Source organism: Bradysia coprophila, unplaced genomic scaffold (assembly GCF_014529535.1).
Source record: "Bradysia coprophila strain Holo2 unplaced genomic scaffold, BU_Bcop_v1 contig_358, whole genome shotgun sequence".
Taxonomy (NCBI): Eukaryota; Metazoa; Arthropoda; class Insecta; order Diptera; family Sciaridae; genus Bradysia; species Bradysia coprophila.
The window spans coordinates 2,260,997-2,277,599 of NW_023503616.1; the positions used below are offsets into that span (position 1 = coordinate 2,260,997).

The following is a 16,603-nucleotide window of genomic DNA, read 5'->3' on the forward strand; positions in this document are numbered from 1 at the left end:
TAAAGCGTCGGTACTATTTTCGGTTTCCTAACAAAATGGCTGCCGGCGGCCATATTGGATTTTAGTAAAATAGAAATATCTTGGGAAAAATGATACTTAGAGAGTTTCTGTTAACATGGAAATAATTTGTTATGTGTGTGGGGCAACATAACGGAAACAAATTCTTTCATTCCAATAACATCGGCAATGTCTCAATGTTAGAACCAGACACCGAACATGATAATATACATGATGATACTGCTAAGAAAATATCGAGATTTTGTTCTTGCACAACAATTCAATTTGTACTTATATTTGTTTGTTTAGTGAAAAATTACTTAGAAATGTCCATTCACTTTCGATTTGAAAAGCTTCTGTGCAACAAGTTTTTTTTTGTTGTTTTGTTATCTTTTTGAGGATTCCTAAAAAATCTAAAAATTATTCTAAAAAAATGCAACATTCCGAAAATTCTTACAAAATTCAGAATATTTCAAAAAACAGATTCTCAAAAATAGGCACTGACTAGCTGCTTTGTCGTACTACATTAATATCTGCAAATTATATCGTATTATTATTTATATCACCTTATGATCAGTTTGTTTGACAAGGAATTCATATTTTTCCCGCTTAATTTTCGTCAAGTTCTCCAAGCGTCTAACGCGTCGCAGAGTAAATGTCAAACTAAAGCGGCATCAGCTGCTGTTATCAGCGCATGTTTTTAAGTAAAAAAAATAGAAAAATAAATTTACCGTCGACAAACCGCAATTGTCAATAACAAGTGACGAGAAGTGATACATAAACGTTGATTTTCTCGATTTAAACGATTTCTGTGTAGTGTTAACTTTTGTGCAATGACTTGGGGATTTGTCACTTGTGGTCCGAATGAAGCCTTAGTTGTTTCAGGTGAGAACGACATCCGAATTCCACATTCCCATAGAGCCCTGTTTTGCGTTACCCCATCTTGAATTAAAATATCGATTTTTCATCCTTTTCGAGTTCTGAAACTCCACATTGATGTTGATGTTTATTCGAGTAGCATTTTACACTTTAATTGCCTTCAATTGTTTTTGAATTCTAAAAATAGCCGGGAGGCTTATGTTTTGGGAAAATTATTTAACAAATTTCTGGGTGTGGTGTATTGATTCAGTGTGTGTTTATGTTTTTAGTTGTAGTGTTTTCTGATATGATACACTGATTAAATTCTAAATAGCTCGATATCATCATTCCAATATATTATACACAGTCAGTGTTGTGAGTGGTGATAACTATATTGTAGTGACTGGCAGGCGTTTCATATGATAGTTTGAAGTTATATTTTGATGATGAAAAGCTAATTAGTACTTTAGTTTGTGAGAGCTTGTGCGAATATTGTTATCTTGATACTGTCCGCGGTGACGTCATCCAATTAAATGTAAGGCGGAATTCTTTTTCTTCATCGAATATTGGAGCGTTTAATATTCTGCACAGACCCGATAGTTAATTTTTTTCTTCGACATGTTATTTCTGAGTCCTAAGGAATGTAGAGATTTCAGTTATTTGTTGTCCAAGATCAGATGGTAAATATTGAATAGGACCTGTTAATGTTAAGGATTGTTACAGGTCAAAGTCAGGTCATTTAAATTTATTTCAATTAAAGTCATCTAATCAAAAGATAGAATTTCAAATGATTTATAGTTACTAGCTTTCCGCTTGGAACATCATCAACAGTTTGAACACTATTTACCTCCTCCTCGCCCCTAAATATTCAGCCTTTTTGATTTAGCGCGAGAACTTCGGTGCAATTGAAATAATTTCGTGCGGCCTGACCCTTAATTGTAACCTATAAATCATCTGGAAGCCAATCATTATCACAGGTTTCATGCCAGGTTTCATGATTTTCATTTTGTCATATTTTAGGATGCTGTTACATGAAACCTTTGCTCGTACCTGGTGGTCGAGCGTTTGTCTGGCCGTCGGTTCAGCGAGTGCAGAGGTAAGTTTCTGTTTTTATATAATGTCTGGATCAGGTGAATAATCTTGCTCAATATTACAGAATCTCACTCAATACCATGACCCTGCAAGTCGAAAGTCCCTGTGTTTACACCAGTCAAGGTGTACCGATATCCGTAACCGGTATTGCCCAAGTGAAAATTCAAGGTCAAAATGAGGATATGCTTTTGACGGCATGCGAACAATTTTTGGGAAAAAGTGAAACCGAAATTCAGCACATTGCATTGGTGACTCTGGAAGGCCACCAACGTGCTATAATGGGATCGATGACCGTCGAAGAAATCTACAAAGATCGCAAGAAGTTCAGCAAACAAGTATTCGAAGTTGCGTCATCTGATTTGGTGAACATGGGCATCACCGTCGTTTCGTACACACTGAAGGACATTCGTGATGAAGAGGTACACACATTTTATGTGATTGTGGAAGTTTTAAATTGGTGCACTTAAATCACCGAACGATTGGATTGTAACGAAACAAAAGACTCATTGCAACTCATGTCACTATGTCCATTTCATTTTGTTGTTCGAGCAGAATGTGTTATCACGTAATGTGTAGTGCACATGTTCATAAAGTTGTTATGATTGAGGACTTTAGTTTCTAATCCAATGTTTGGCGAGCAGTGCGTTTTTCTCATTTTTTTTTTCCTTAACTATTTTCTTCTTGATTGACATTCGATTCCATCCGGCTTTACAATAATTGATTTGTACAGACTTGATTTTAACATTACAACTAGTGACTAAGATAAAAACGTAAAACAATTTAAACGAAAAGAAATGGGAATAGAGTTATGTCCAGGGGCATCATCCTCTGTTAGGTGGCCTCATCAATGGAGAATTGATACAGCGCTAAAGTATACATCCAATCATCGGTCTACAAAGTAGCCAATTCGTGGAAAAGTAGTTGATATATGAGTCCTTGTAGGGTAACTTTTAAGTCGGAGTGAAACGCTATCAGGCATTTCATTCTATTCTAATAAAAGTCTGAAGGAAAAACATAAACACATCACGTCACGGCCTAACGATTTATTTCAGGTTGACGAAACTGGTCGCCGAGCAAGAAGAGCTCCTCAAGGCAGCGTACGTAAATGTTTCCGTGTAACATTTGTATTGTGCGTTTAACGCTTTAAATTGAATCATAAATCATTCTCCATTTAGGTGTGAACACTAAAGTCTATAGCACACTAATCACCTTCACTCCGATAACTATAACTGTAAAATAAGGATTTTCTACTACTGTGCTTTTCTCTTGATTATTTAAACATTTGATAGGCATACGTTGAATTGATTCCATCTAAATTGAAGATGGAAAAACACTGTGCAGCGAAACAAAACTCAAATTTTGTATCATGGCTATAAATGTTTAAATGTTTTCGTGCTTATGTTACGTAACAGTAAACCGCACCTCTGATAAATATTCAATGCTTTTTCCAGAACCAAATCCGCAAATAGGTTTAGCAAATTTCGCTTAGGAATCGTAAGGATCGTTAGATAAAATATTTCGTTTTCGTTGATTATATTTGTTTGGTCATACACCAAACGGACCGTGTTATGTCTACTAGTATGCTGAAAGTTAATTGTAACTTAATTAGGCTCTTCATCATTTCTAGTATGCAATAGTCGTAGAAATTTTACAGATTTCTGTAAATTTTTCCTTTGCCACAAATATTGAAATTATTACGGTCTTAGAGCCGGATTAAAAGCTAAATGCTTCAAATAGAATTAAATGCCGAACTGAGCCAATGGATGAAAAGGGATCTGTGGTTTTACTTTTGATTTTGCACATATTTTTGATTACTTTATCCATTCGAATCCATTCGAATCCATTCGAATCAATGGTCTGTATAAGTCAATAGGATTGTAAAGGTCAAGTAAGTCAAAACCAACCAAAAAACTACACACCTTTTTTTATCGATATATCAAACTATTGAAGTAGTCTACTTTCGTATGGTTCGTTTATTTATATCTCTCTCATTTATTTAATTTTCTTTAATTATTATGGCATCAAAGGGCGCTAAGGTATGTGATTGTTTTTTTTTTTCGTATTTAATAGTAGATTGCGTACTTGCTTCACAATTTCTGCTATGATAAGTGGGTACTTTCCAGCCGATGGCAATGTTTGCAATCCATCTAGCCAGGGCATAATTATGGCAAATAAATTTTCAGAATTTTCCAAAAGCAACTAAGATTTTCTAAAAATGGATGAAATTTTCCAAAAGTTGCTAAGTTTCTCAAAGAAATTTTTGGAAAATCTGAGCAAATATTAACAAATTCAGAAAGTTTATTTTCCAAAAATAGGCCCTGATCAAAGCATCAATTTGAAGACCGTCGCGTATTGTACTTTTTTCTACTAGCGCGAGGTGTAAACATGTACTTCGACCAAAGAAGCTAGTAGATAAAATTACAAACTGGATGTTTTATCGTCACTGGTGTGTTTGCTAATGACACCTATGTAGTTGCGATTAATTGGAAACTCAGAAATCAATACAACAATGAGACACCTTGTACATATTATGTAGACGTATTTAGAATTTGTTGATGTTGTGTGTGCAGTGCATTTACATCCGTACAATTGTATGCGCAAAGCTTTATTTCAGTTTTATACGTTTATTTGCTACGCTTGTTCATTATGGTCACAAATCGCCAGCTCTATAATTCGCAATTCTACCTGTCTTGGCACACATACTGCCTCCGTAATGAGTCAATTCAATTGTAACGTTTGGTCATACTGCATAAATGACCACTGTCGGTAGTATAGAAAAAATGGTAATTTCAGTTCGGCTATACGGAAGTTCTTTGAATGCAATTTATGCATTCGACTACAGTAAATTTGTCGTCCTCAAAGATACCATTGTGGACGTTTTGCGACACTGAAACCTTTGTCGAGAACGGTTCTATTTCGTTTCATAAATAGTCTTACAACTATAAAAATTGTAAGAAACGGCATAACGGTATGTCTCGTGTAGGTAAGATCTCTCTCTACTTTATCCATCATCAGTTAAACAGCGAATTCCGTCATAAGCGAAATTTGCTACTTCTTCTCGAAATTATGATTTATGCTGGCAAGGGAGAGAAAACGAATGCCTCTCAGAACTTAAAACGTTATGCCTTCACTTTTTTTCTTCCTCCTCTCATAGTGGTGAAAAGTTAATCTTTTCTTCCCGCAGGCAGATCATCTTCAAACCCCAAACGCGGGGAGATTTCACACAGTAAATATGAAAATGAAATTGACTTATGTCACGCTCACTAACTAACAAATTAATTTTGTCATTATTACCGACCGACCATTCACGACCACTCTTTGGTTAAAAATTTCATTTTTCGATTCTTTAATTTTTGATTATCTGAATGCACATTTGGTGTGGTTTGAAGATGAAAAAAATTTGCAAAAAGTGTGCGAAATAGATGTTGTTGTCAAACCAAAATTGATTTCAATGAAATTTGTTTCAGGGTTACCTGAAAAGTCTTGGTATGGCTCGAACAGCTGAGGTGAAACGTGATGCTCGCATCGGAGAGGGTAATGTCAAATTGAGCTTAAAATTTCGAATTGTTGCGTAACTACTAACACGATTCCAATTACAGCTGAGGCTCGCTGTGACTCGCAAATAAAAGAGGCCATTGCTGAGGAACAACGCATGGCTGCTCGATTCTTAAATGACACAGAAATAGCGAAGGCGCAACGAGACTTTGAAATCAAAAAGGCAGCTTATGATGTTGAAGTACAGACGAAAAAAGCTGAAGCTGAAATGGCCTTCGAACTGCAAGCAGCTAAGACCAAACAACGCATCAAGGAAGAACAAATGCAAATTAAGGTACCCATTTTTCAAAAAAAAAAATCGTGCAATAGGTTGATCAAATCCAGTATTTTACCAAGACAGTTTTGGTGCTAGACCTTTGCTCTAAGCGGTCACTCTTAACAAACCTTTGTAACTTGAGAGCGATCGAAAATCCTTTCATATGTTTCATCTCCAACTCAGACGTTCTTTTTATCATCTCTTGATTAGGTAGTCGAACGAACGCAAGAAATTGCCGTACAGGATCAGGAAATGATCCGTCGTGAACGTGAATTGGAAGCTACCGTTCATCGTCCCGCCGAGGCAGAAAAATATCGCTTGGAAAAAATCGCTGAAGCTAATCGTAATCGTGTGGTTCTCGAGGCCGAAGCTGAAGCCGAATCGGTAACTATAACTCTTGTTTCGGCTCCCTTCTGCCAAAACTGTAATTTGCTTGTAACTTTGTTCTAGATCCGAATCCGAGGCGAAGCTGAAGCATTTGCTATTTCGGCCAAAGCGAAAGCCGAAGCTGAACAAATGGCCAAGAAAGCTGAAGCCTGGAGAGAGTACCGTGAAGCTGCAATGGTCGATATGTTGTTGGAAACATTGCCGAAGGTAAAACCATTCATATAATGAACTGTACAATTGCAATACTCAATTATTTGAATGCAGGTTGCCGCCGAAGTTGCAGCTCCATTGTCACAGGCGAAGAAAATCACCATGGTTTCAACCGGCGGTGGTGAGATCGGTGCCGCCAAGTTGACCGGTGAAGTTTTGGCAATTGTCAACAAAGTGCCAGAATTGGTCAAATCTATAACTGGCGTGGATATTTCAAGGGTCAGTCAGAATTCAAAATACATTTAAACAGGCATCTGTTATCGACAATGACGACAAGAACAAATATTAAACTGATTTGAATCTTGAATGATGTGAAACACTAAGCGATACGCTTGGCGCTTTTAAACAGATTTCTTGTCGCCATAATTCATCCGTTCCATTTTCATTACACACTGAAAAAAGATATTGCTGTGGCATCCATAAGTCTAAGCACGGCCTTTATTTTGGCAGTGACTTCAATGCCATATTGAAGAAACTTACGCTCTATGCTGGATATACATGGCTGTACTACTTATGTTATAATATAGCTGTGTACTTTATAATATGGGTACAAATCTCATGTTGTTATATTTTTTCCGGTCACCCGCGACGATGATTAGTCGCAAATTGAAAACAAGTTTGAAAAGAAATATCGAAAGAATTCCCAAAGGCTACGATTTTATAGATCCAATTTACGACGAGGAATAAAACAGTTTTACAAAATGTGAGCTTGATTCAACGACTGATTAAAACCGAATGAACAGAGAATTTAGGTTTGCACCTAGAGACTACTTGATTCTATTATCTTGAATAGAATTTATGAAAAAGTTACGTTTGCATAACTTGAACAAAAAAGGAAGCGCCTCTTCAGAATAAGGACAAAAAAATCCATCAATGTCTCAATTATTCTTCAACTTCTGCGCATCGTAGCTTCTTCAGTCGAATTCTTCTTATGCCCACATTCTTCTTTTACTTTTCCCTATCATCGACATCTTCTTTACTTTTCATTTTCTTTCGCCACCTGTTATCAGGGCTTCCGAAAAAATTCTGTCTGTCATCCTACGGTCGAGTAGCTCGTTTTTTGGCTCACTCTGGGGGCTCTATCTCATGATCCAGTCAACCAATCTGAAAGTGTAGGTGGCAGTATATCGATCACATCTCTGAAGAAGAACTGCCAGAAGGTGTTTACAAGACTTAATCGCACTTTCTTTTGTACTTGCTCTTTTCATTTTATTGTAAGAACCTAATATAAGTTGGAGATGGGCCCACAAAAGCGGGCCATATATTTTCTGTGTCAGCTATATTATGCGTAATGTACTGATAATAGACAATACAGTCATAATATCCGGCACGCAGCAATTATCGAAATTACTTTTTTTTCAGTGCATACACCATACACGGAAGTCAGTCGATTGAACTTCTATTCAGGGATTTTTTTAAAATTACATTTAAAGTTCCCAAGGAACTTCTTTTTAATTAAACAGTATACACTCACAAGTTTTGTATAGTTTCTCTGACAAAACCTTATTTACTAAAATAAAATTAAATTTTTTTGTTACTGTTTCAGTCCGTACATGCCGGATAAGTTGCCAGTTAAACAATCAAACAAAACAGACAAAAAAACATGTAACTATGTTGCTAACAGAATAAATAAAAATCTAAGGCTTTCATAGGTGAGTCTTTTCTATATTTTTACTAACAACAAACATTTTCCGTCATTTCTCTGCCAAGCCCAATTTTTAATGAGAAATGACCAACCAAAGTGTATTTACCATGTATACTTAATTATAAACCGAAATGAGCCGCGTTAGTCAAATAGTTTGTAATAGTTTGTAAACCCAAAAATTCTTGTACCTCTTGTACGTTTCTCGAACTTCTCGAAATTTTTTTTTTGTCTTTTTTTTGGAATACTCACTCGATTTGTTCATAATATGTAAGACCGCACATGTAAATTTGATTTGGTTTATTCACAACTTTTTGTTACATCGGCGAAGAGCTTTCGAAAGCAAAAACGAAAGATAGTAAAAAAAATTGCCTTCCGTATGCTGATAGTCGAATGAAACGTTCAAACGTTTCTACTAGAAAATCGCATAAATATGCTGTGCATTTAAAGATATACAAGTCATTCACACTGATTGTGCTAAATTGTCTCCAAAAAATAACGACCCTATGATCACAACTCTACTAACTTTCCTGGTTAAAATATGCACTGCCACAAAGCAGTCAAACTAAATCAAAAAATATTGTTAGTTGTCTTGCTGTCAGTCATTTGCAAAGGAATTTATAGTGAAGCCAGCAGAACAACTTTAATAAAATTGTTCTTCATTTATACGTTATTTATGTTTGGTGAAGCACTTTTCTTCTTTTCAAACAAATAACGGTCCATATGGCGCAAAGATCTAAAAAAAAAATTCTTAGACAATTTTATGATTTCATAGACACCTTTTCTGTTTGGAGAACGCCAATTAGACAAATATTTTCTTTACCAAATTTACAATCAATGAAATGATATTTAAAATTTATACAAGAGAAATACCGTAGCATTTATAAATAAAGGTAAAACATTAACATTAATTTAACGTGAATTAAATATATTTTGAATTTAATGTAAAGAAATATTCAAAAGTGCTTATTTGATGTAATAATAATGTTCTAAATTTAAGTCACTTGGTATTTTTTTGTTCCATAAAACTTATTGTACAACATTGAAAATGATATTAAATAAATTTCTATAATGTATGGTGGAAATTTGTTCTTATTTTTGAAGATGACCTTAGATCCAAAGGAGCGCGTATTAGTTTGATAACTTGTTGGATTGTGGAACTTTACTCGACCATAGATTAGGTCATGGTGTAAGTTTAAAGTGTAGTAATTTATGCCACTGAGAGGTAAATGCTTTTTGAATTACTCATATGTCACCTCAGGCCGAGTCATATGCCTAAAATAGTACATTATGTTACTAGGAGCAAAAAGTTTTATTTTTGACTCAGGTGGTGAAAACGTCCGAGGATGGAGCGAAGCGATAAAACAAACCTTTTTGTGCCGAGTGACGTAATATTCTATTTTTCATACCTAGGACCCGAAAAGTGCGACTTCGTCCCACTTTTTCTTCGTCCAATATGAAAAATACTATTCGTACCACGGACTAAAAGTCTTTTTTAGCGTATTCAATTCCACACCTCGTCTTTGGCTTTGTCTGGAAACTTCTCACACGCTAAAAAAAAAAAACTTTTGGTCCTAGGTACGAATTATACTATTACATTCAGACTGACCAAAAAATCACATTCCGAACAAAATAGCTGGTTGTTGCGGTGCATCAGTCACTCATATTTGCGTGAGCAATCGAAATATCAAATTTCATTTTCATCATAACAATTGCATGAAATCCTAAGCAATACGCAAAAAGTAACATGAGTGGAAACCAAAAGTGATTTGACCGGAACGAAATTTGGTAAGTGAATGTGACGTTTTTGACGGCTTCGCTAGTAAAATACCGTACGTAATTGTATGGAGATTGTTATTTTGCCACGAAGGATTATAGCCCACACCTTCGGCTATGGCTACAAACCTCCCTATCGGAAAAATAAATATCTCTCGGCTACGCCTCGATCGGTAAATTTCACACAAGAATTACCATTTCCATCATTTGCCCCACTGATTGTTGAGTAAAGTACTATTAGTAAACAGCGCTACAAATGTAATGGTTTTAAGAATTTCAAAGGTATGTGAACAAAAACTCAACTTAAGCAGCGAGTGGAGAAATGACTACAATAGGAGCGTTGTATCAATTTATCAATTTCTTTTAACTTACTTTCAAATTTGGAAAGGTTAGTAACGACATAATTTATACCTTTTCTGATTGTCTTTTAAGAGTCAATTTTAAATCCACGCACTTCCCGCGTAAAAAACTCTCTAATTGTGATAAACCCACTTTAACTTATTACGATATTTTTTGATCATAATCTTAAGAAACATGGATGCTTAGCAAAAGATGTGTTTCGTATTTTATTTTCGACGATATATTTTCATACCAAAATCCTTTTTGAAAAATGTACGACCGTAATAACGAGCACGAATGTGTTAGCTTTCAATAAAAAAAATAGAGCTGGTTGTGTTTGAAAAGCTCCGGGAAAAAGGAGCACTGAGTAGTTTATGCAAATTTCGGTAAACTGTTCAATTTTCTAACAGTAATTTTCAAACTGATACAACTAACTCAAGATTTTTTTTTATTAAAAGGTAACACATTCTCGCTGGAAATATAGGTCGTACTTTTTCGAAAAATGGTTTTTGTAAAGAGATAACACAAAACGCACAAATGCAGGCTTTAATTTTAGCTAAGAGGTCATGCTTCCCAAAAGTGTTAAAAATAGACAAGCTGAGGCTTGTTTTACGCTTGTACGTTATTTCTCTTCACTCGAATGAAGCTAAAATTGTTAAAAAATAATGGCGCAGCGTTTGAAGAAATTTTTAACTGTCCGTTTTATTTGTCCAAAACATTTGTTATTAAACTTTAATACACGGAAAATATACCTATCACTATTTGTTACAACCTATCCAACCTATCCAAATTTTATTACTATGTAAAATCATTCACTTCATTAGCTTTTTCATACATTTTGATGTATAAGACAATATTCGGAATTAGTCGCTTATTTCTGTCGAACAGTTTAAGATAACAAATGTTTTCATTCACATTGCATAAATGAATTCAAAATTATAGACAAGGTCGCCGTTTTTTTTAATAACAATTATAAAAAGCAAAACACACCTTGCATGTGGGGAGCCCTACGTCATGACATATTATTAATAGTTTGTTTGCTTGTTGTACTAATAAAGAAACAGATAAAGCTAATAATGTTTTATGTACAAATAGGCATTGTTAATGAGTTGTAGTTACGTTTAACAGTTTAACTCCGTAAAGGCTGTGATGTCAACCTGCTATGAAAACGTTATTCGATTTCAATTTGATTACATTTTTCGCTGGAAGGTATTTTTGTGGGGATTATTCAAAGTAAATTAGATTGATAATACGGCTCGAGGTAAAGCTTTCTAAATTTGAATGATCAGCCAGATTTTTGTACCAATTTCTCCAACTCTTAACTAAACCGTCGTTTTAAAACAAAAGAACGCAGAACAGATTTTCTTCAGTGAAATTCAACAGAAAGTAAAACTCAACTCCAATCAATAGTTTTTTCTATAAAATTTAATTTTACATTTTTTTATGTTTCATATACAGCCATTTGATTAAGTTACAGTACAGTTTAGTTAAACATAAAATATTTTAAATAAAAAAGAAACTTTTAAACTTTAATTTGTGAATTTTTGTTAGAAAAATATAAAATAAAAATTTTCGTTGCGCCAATTGGAATTTTCGTTGATTCATTATTTCTATCGGATCTCAGATCCTTACACTTCTACTACACCTTGCCCAAAAAATCGTGCGAATACATTTTCCGTCGATATCTTCGTCGCAGAAAGAATTTTACCGTAAAAATCATCACCCCAATGCAGAATAAATACAAGAATATTCCCATCCTCATATCCATATCGGTGAAGACATTACCCAACAATCTCTTTTCACGCAACGCCTCCAAGGTCAGTGGCAATGCACCTTCATTTTCAACACCCAATCGACTAATATTTAACGGCGAATAGATCCGCTTGAAGAACTCTAACACTTCATTCTTATCCCATTCGGATTTATCGTTCACGTTGAAAGACGTCAACGGCAGTCGTCTGCAAGTTGGACACATTTCGGCGCTCGGAAATTTAATTTTCGGAAATATGGAATCCTCGGTCACATCGTTCCGAAGTCGTTTATTTACGGTATTATGAGCCATCCATAGCCATAGTATGGCATCGTCTTTCGTCTGGACATTCCAGATCCGTTTATTTACCGCCATTGATTGAAAATGGGAACTACAATCGGAACAACCGAAAAAGTATTTTACGTAACCATGAATGGCGTGCAACACTTCCAAGGGATCGGTCGAAGTTTCCGATTCAGCAGCTTGTACGGTTAAATAATGGAATAGAAACCAAAGGCCACATGTAAATCCTCGAAGAGTTGGTGTACCGGATGATGGTTGACAACCGACCCAACGATCTGTGTATAACAATAATAATAGAGTGAATTGACGAAATCTTTTATTGATTTTGCATGCTAGTTACCTGACGAGAAAACTGGACGGAATTGGTTTTCTAGCTGCTTGATTTTCACTTCGTAAGAATCGCCATTTATTTCGTCCGTTTCCATAACATACTCGAGAAGAGCTTGTAGAAAACGACGTCCGTTATGACCAAGTGGAGAGTATCTATTACAAGCAAAAAATCATGAAGAGAATTGAATTCCACTCCAACTGTACCTAGACAAATTACCTAGTCACAATGGCAATGTATCTTCCCAACGCAACCTTCTTCTCTCCAGTAATTTCGGTGAATTTGGGAACCTCATGGAATAGTGTGTATCGCAAGGCTTTCTCTAAGTCAGCTTGGAATACCACGTCTCTCATATTCTTGACTTGGCTAACAATTTCTTCATTTTGCTTCATAATCATTACGTCATTATCGCTGGCAAATACCGGTTTCGGTGTCGTCACGTCAATCATATTGATTACAGTTGAAATTCCTCGATTGCTAGCAAACCGCTGAATCACATTTCGAATTGTTGGCCGATCATATTCTGCGATCGTCATTGGTACCAATTCATTGTTGCGATTCACAACCGTCAGACTCGGTTTCGGAGCTAATCCCAATTTATTCGCAACGTGTTCCGATTCGACTTGTCGAATAAGAATTTGATCGATGGAATGTAAATCTAATGCCACTTCGTGGCCAACAGTCGAATTCTCCTCTAAGTTAATTATAAAAATAAATTCTACTATGTCCTTTACGTCTAAAAATAATATTTTGTTGTTGGTTTGTGTGAGCGGCTTCAACGAGGGCCAATGTTGTGGCACAATGGTTTCATTTTTTAGGAAAGTTACTAACTGTTTTCGAAGCGACCGACGTTCTTGACCTTCAGCTGGAATGCCGAATTTTTTATTGTCTGTGTGGTGTGGAGAAAAGTAACGAATGGTAGGATAGGCCATCACCTCGAAGTCTCTGCACAGACCGTTATTTTCGTCCGCTGAACAATCGATGGCCGATACAATAGCAACATCTCGCCATGTATCCAGATCCTCTGCTATTTCTTTCCATGTTGGTGAAAATCTGCGACAATAGCCACAGTACGAATTGTAAAACTCAACATAGGAAGCATACCTAGAATAGGAAAAGATAAGTTAGCTAAGGTTAAAAGCTGCGTGTCAGATTGTGATAAGTGGTGATAAGCATTACATTCACATGTTTTTTGTGAGTTCGAATTAAATGTTATACGAATGCTTCAAATTCGGTTCAATGAACTATAGCATCATCGCCACCGATCGGTGTAGCAAAGTGACATATTATGGAATTGAGTCAACGATTTGCACACTGCAAAGACTGCAAGCTTTACTATCTCATCTACTACTTCATTTGATGTGAGTATTTTCAATAGATTGGTTTCAAATCTTTTACTTCATTTTTTAAGGTCATGTGTTTTTCTATATGAGACAACATTAGTGACGACTTCTCAGCAATTTCGATAACAGCTGCTAACCTTCCGTAACAGGTTAAATTCTCATTTACATGAATGTATACAAACATTATATATCTCATACCGAGTTGCTACCTGTTGTAATTACTAAACACCGTTAACCGTTAGCAATAAGAATGTTTATTACAATACGAAAAGAAAAAGCACATGACGTGGGTGTAGACAAAACGTGATACTACTGTTACTATTAGGAATGTGTAATCGCCGCTTGCACAATTTGATATTTAATTAAACGTACAGATATCAACTTGATTAATTTTGTTTTTTTTTCATCGTGTCATCATTTCCGGGCAATTTTGTTGACTCCAGATGTTAATGGTTATTAACCGCGACCGTTCATCGAATTTAACGGAATCGACACTTTTCTTGGTGAAAGTAAATAATTTCGCAGCTAAAAATACGCGACAAAATCCACTTGTCATTGTGATATCAAATTGATAAATTTCGACTCACTTGTAGATATTGAATTGATCCAATTGGACTCAATCTTTAAAACAGAACGTCAAACAATAACGATTGTCGTAATATGGAGTACATATATTACGAGGCTGAGTTTAAATATTTGCACAGAACGACAGAACCGATATTATGCATACCTAAATAGAATTGAGAATTATAATTTGCATTTTTTGTACACACATATGCTTGGGAGAAACTGTGAAAAGTCAATTTTATATCCGTACGCTTTAATTAGGTGTTTCCGATGTATAAAAACTGGAGCAATAAATACAAACTAGAATGTATTATTGTAGTATGTTTCGTCTACGACAGTCCACGAAAAAAAAAAACAAAAATGTTGGTAGCATGTATTCATATACATGTTATCTAAGATGACATGGAAAGATTTCGCACTATCAGATACAACGTAACATGCTCTGTATCTGTAGATATATTTTACAAATGGAACATTTTTTTTCGGTAAAGAGTAGTCGGTTGGTTAATGAGTAAACGAATAAAATGAAATTCATTTAGAGAAAGTGCTTGAACTGAATATAATTTATTCATTCCAACAATGAGATGAAACATCAATAACAAACTTGGTATACTTACTTTTGATCAAAGATAACATCTTTGAAATTTGACTTCGATAGCACGACAACTTTATCGCCGGCTCCATAGAATCCCGGATTATCATTCTTCTTATCTTGGTGCTGGTTGTGCTTTGATGCACATAATTTAATATACAAAAAGAAACTCAAATACAAAAACACTTTCTTTCGATTCATCGTTACAGTTACTGATAGGTATTCACATTTGTTCTATCAACTGTTAGATGCAAATACACTTTGATAGAATTCAGAAGAGAGAACCGAATGAAAATTGGTTTATTTAATCATTTTGGCACAGGTGTTTCTCAACAAAAAAACCCAACGAGTGCGAATTAAACACGTCTGCACGATAATAAACAAATGTGACTTTTGCTTCGCAGAACAGAGTGTAACTGCTGTCAATCCGTCCGCGAAATAATATGAAAATGTTGAATGTCTCAAATGAAAATTACTATACGAAAGAGATATATAATATTGAACGCACTCAAACATCTTAGCGGGAACTTTTTTTTCGGCAAAAGAAAATTGTTCATGATTCCCGACCAAAGATAACTCAAAATGTTAGCCAAGAACTAATAGTCCAAGCCCATGTGTTAGAAAAGAAAGCTTTGTTCGCCGAAAATGTACTGAAAAAGTCGATTTTCGAAACAGAAAATTTGTTCCACAACTTTCCATTACTAATCATATGTGGTGATTAATGTGGTCTTATTATAGTGAAACGTGTATGAAGTCATAGATTTTGTTTTTCAAACACTTAGGGTATGATTTGAAAACTGAAGGAGAAGAAGTAAGAGATTCAGTCGTTAAATGGCGATATATCCAGACTGGTCGTGCTGTGAGTTGTCATACTTAATGCAAACGGGTCCGGTTTTGTAATTGGTTTCTCTAAATTTTCTTTACGTAAAAGTAAGTAATGAGGCATAAAAAATGTTGTCGAACATTTATGACAAATTGTTGAGTTAGCGAGATAACGAAAATTTATGAAAATTCTTTTTTCCGATTCCTTTCCCAATTTCGTAAAGTAAGTCCATTGGTGCTACTTGTAGTTCCGTTTTAACTGATGTGAATTGAACAATGACTCCAAACATATAACTGACGTATTAAACGTAAGGAACGTCAACTTTTTTGTTCTAGTTTCACATAGAATTTGATTGCTTCAAATTTTTGACTATGTTGTTGCATGGATTCAAAGCCGCAGATAGTTTATTAAATCCATTAAGGTTGGAAATCATCATCATTAATCTTCCAAATAAAAATCTAGACAGCCGGAAATGAATACGATAAATTGTATTAATTTTTTCGATCTGTCGTATAAATTAAGCTCGGTTATCAAATGAAATAGCTTAAAATAATTGTCCAACAATTAACAATTGCAATTGGTATATCTCGAAAGTGTGATTGATTGTGTATTGTAATTATTGTATATGGGATCAGCTGTCTAATTGTTTCATTGAATGAATCATAATTTTTACTAGAAACATCATCAGACAAATTGTGTGTTGGTGAGAAATTATTTATTAGAGCTGATTCAAAATTTTGATTATTCAGATGTTAGGTTGAGTTAAGCTAGTGTCAGGCTCATTT

At 35.0% G+C, this 16,603-nt stretch overlaps 2 protein-coding genes across 4 annotated transcripts; one reads left to right on the top strand and one right to left on the bottom strand.

The window, feature by feature from the left end:
• The first annotated feature begins 695 nt into the window (after nucleotides 1-695).
• Nucleotides 696-8,359, top strand: LOC119081775 (flotillin-1). Of its 3 annotated transcripts, none has more exons than XM_037190979.1 (10): nucleotides 696-882; nucleotides 1,876-1,951; nucleotides 2,012-2,366; nucleotides 3,000-3,044; nucleotides 5,415-5,481; nucleotides 5,547-5,776; nucleotides 5,969-6,142; nucleotides 6,209-6,352; nucleotides 6,410-6,574; nucleotides 7,902-8,359. In XM_037190979.1, the coding sequence occupies exons 1-10, from the start codon at nucleotides 831-833 to the stop codon at nucleotides 7,917-7,919; spliced, it is 1,326 nt and encodes a 441-aa protein (XP_037046874.1). In that variant the 5' UTR covers nucleotides 696-830; the 3' UTR covers nucleotides 7,920-8,359. The 3 variants fall into 3 exon arrangements, with proteins under 3 accessions (XP_037046874.1, XP_037046875.1, XP_037046876.1); XM_037190980.1 differs by lacking the exon at nucleotides 3,000-3,044 and adding an exon at nucleotides 3,975-3,983 and having other exon boundaries at nucleotides 697-882; nucleotides 7,902-7,985; XM_037190981.1 differs by lacking the exon at nucleotides 3,000-3,044 and having other exon boundaries at nucleotides 697-882.
• Nucleotides 8,360-11,522: 3,163 nt separating this feature from the next.
• Nucleotides 11,523-15,417, bottom strand: LOC119081741 (sulfhydryl oxidase 1). Its single transcript, XM_037190911.1, has 4 exons — nucleotides 15,021-15,417; nucleotides 12,713-13,597; nucleotides 12,506-12,648; nucleotides 11,523-12,440 (listed from the first exon to the last, which is right to left on the bottom strand). The coding sequence occupies exons 1-4, from the start codon at nucleotides 15,194-15,196 to the stop codon at nucleotides 11,752-11,754; spliced, it is 1,893 nt and encodes a 630-aa protein (XP_037046806.1). The 5' UTR covers nucleotides 15,197-15,417; the 3' UTR covers nucleotides 11,523-11,751.
• Between the last annotated feature and the right edge of the window lie 1,186 nt (nucleotides 15,418-16,603).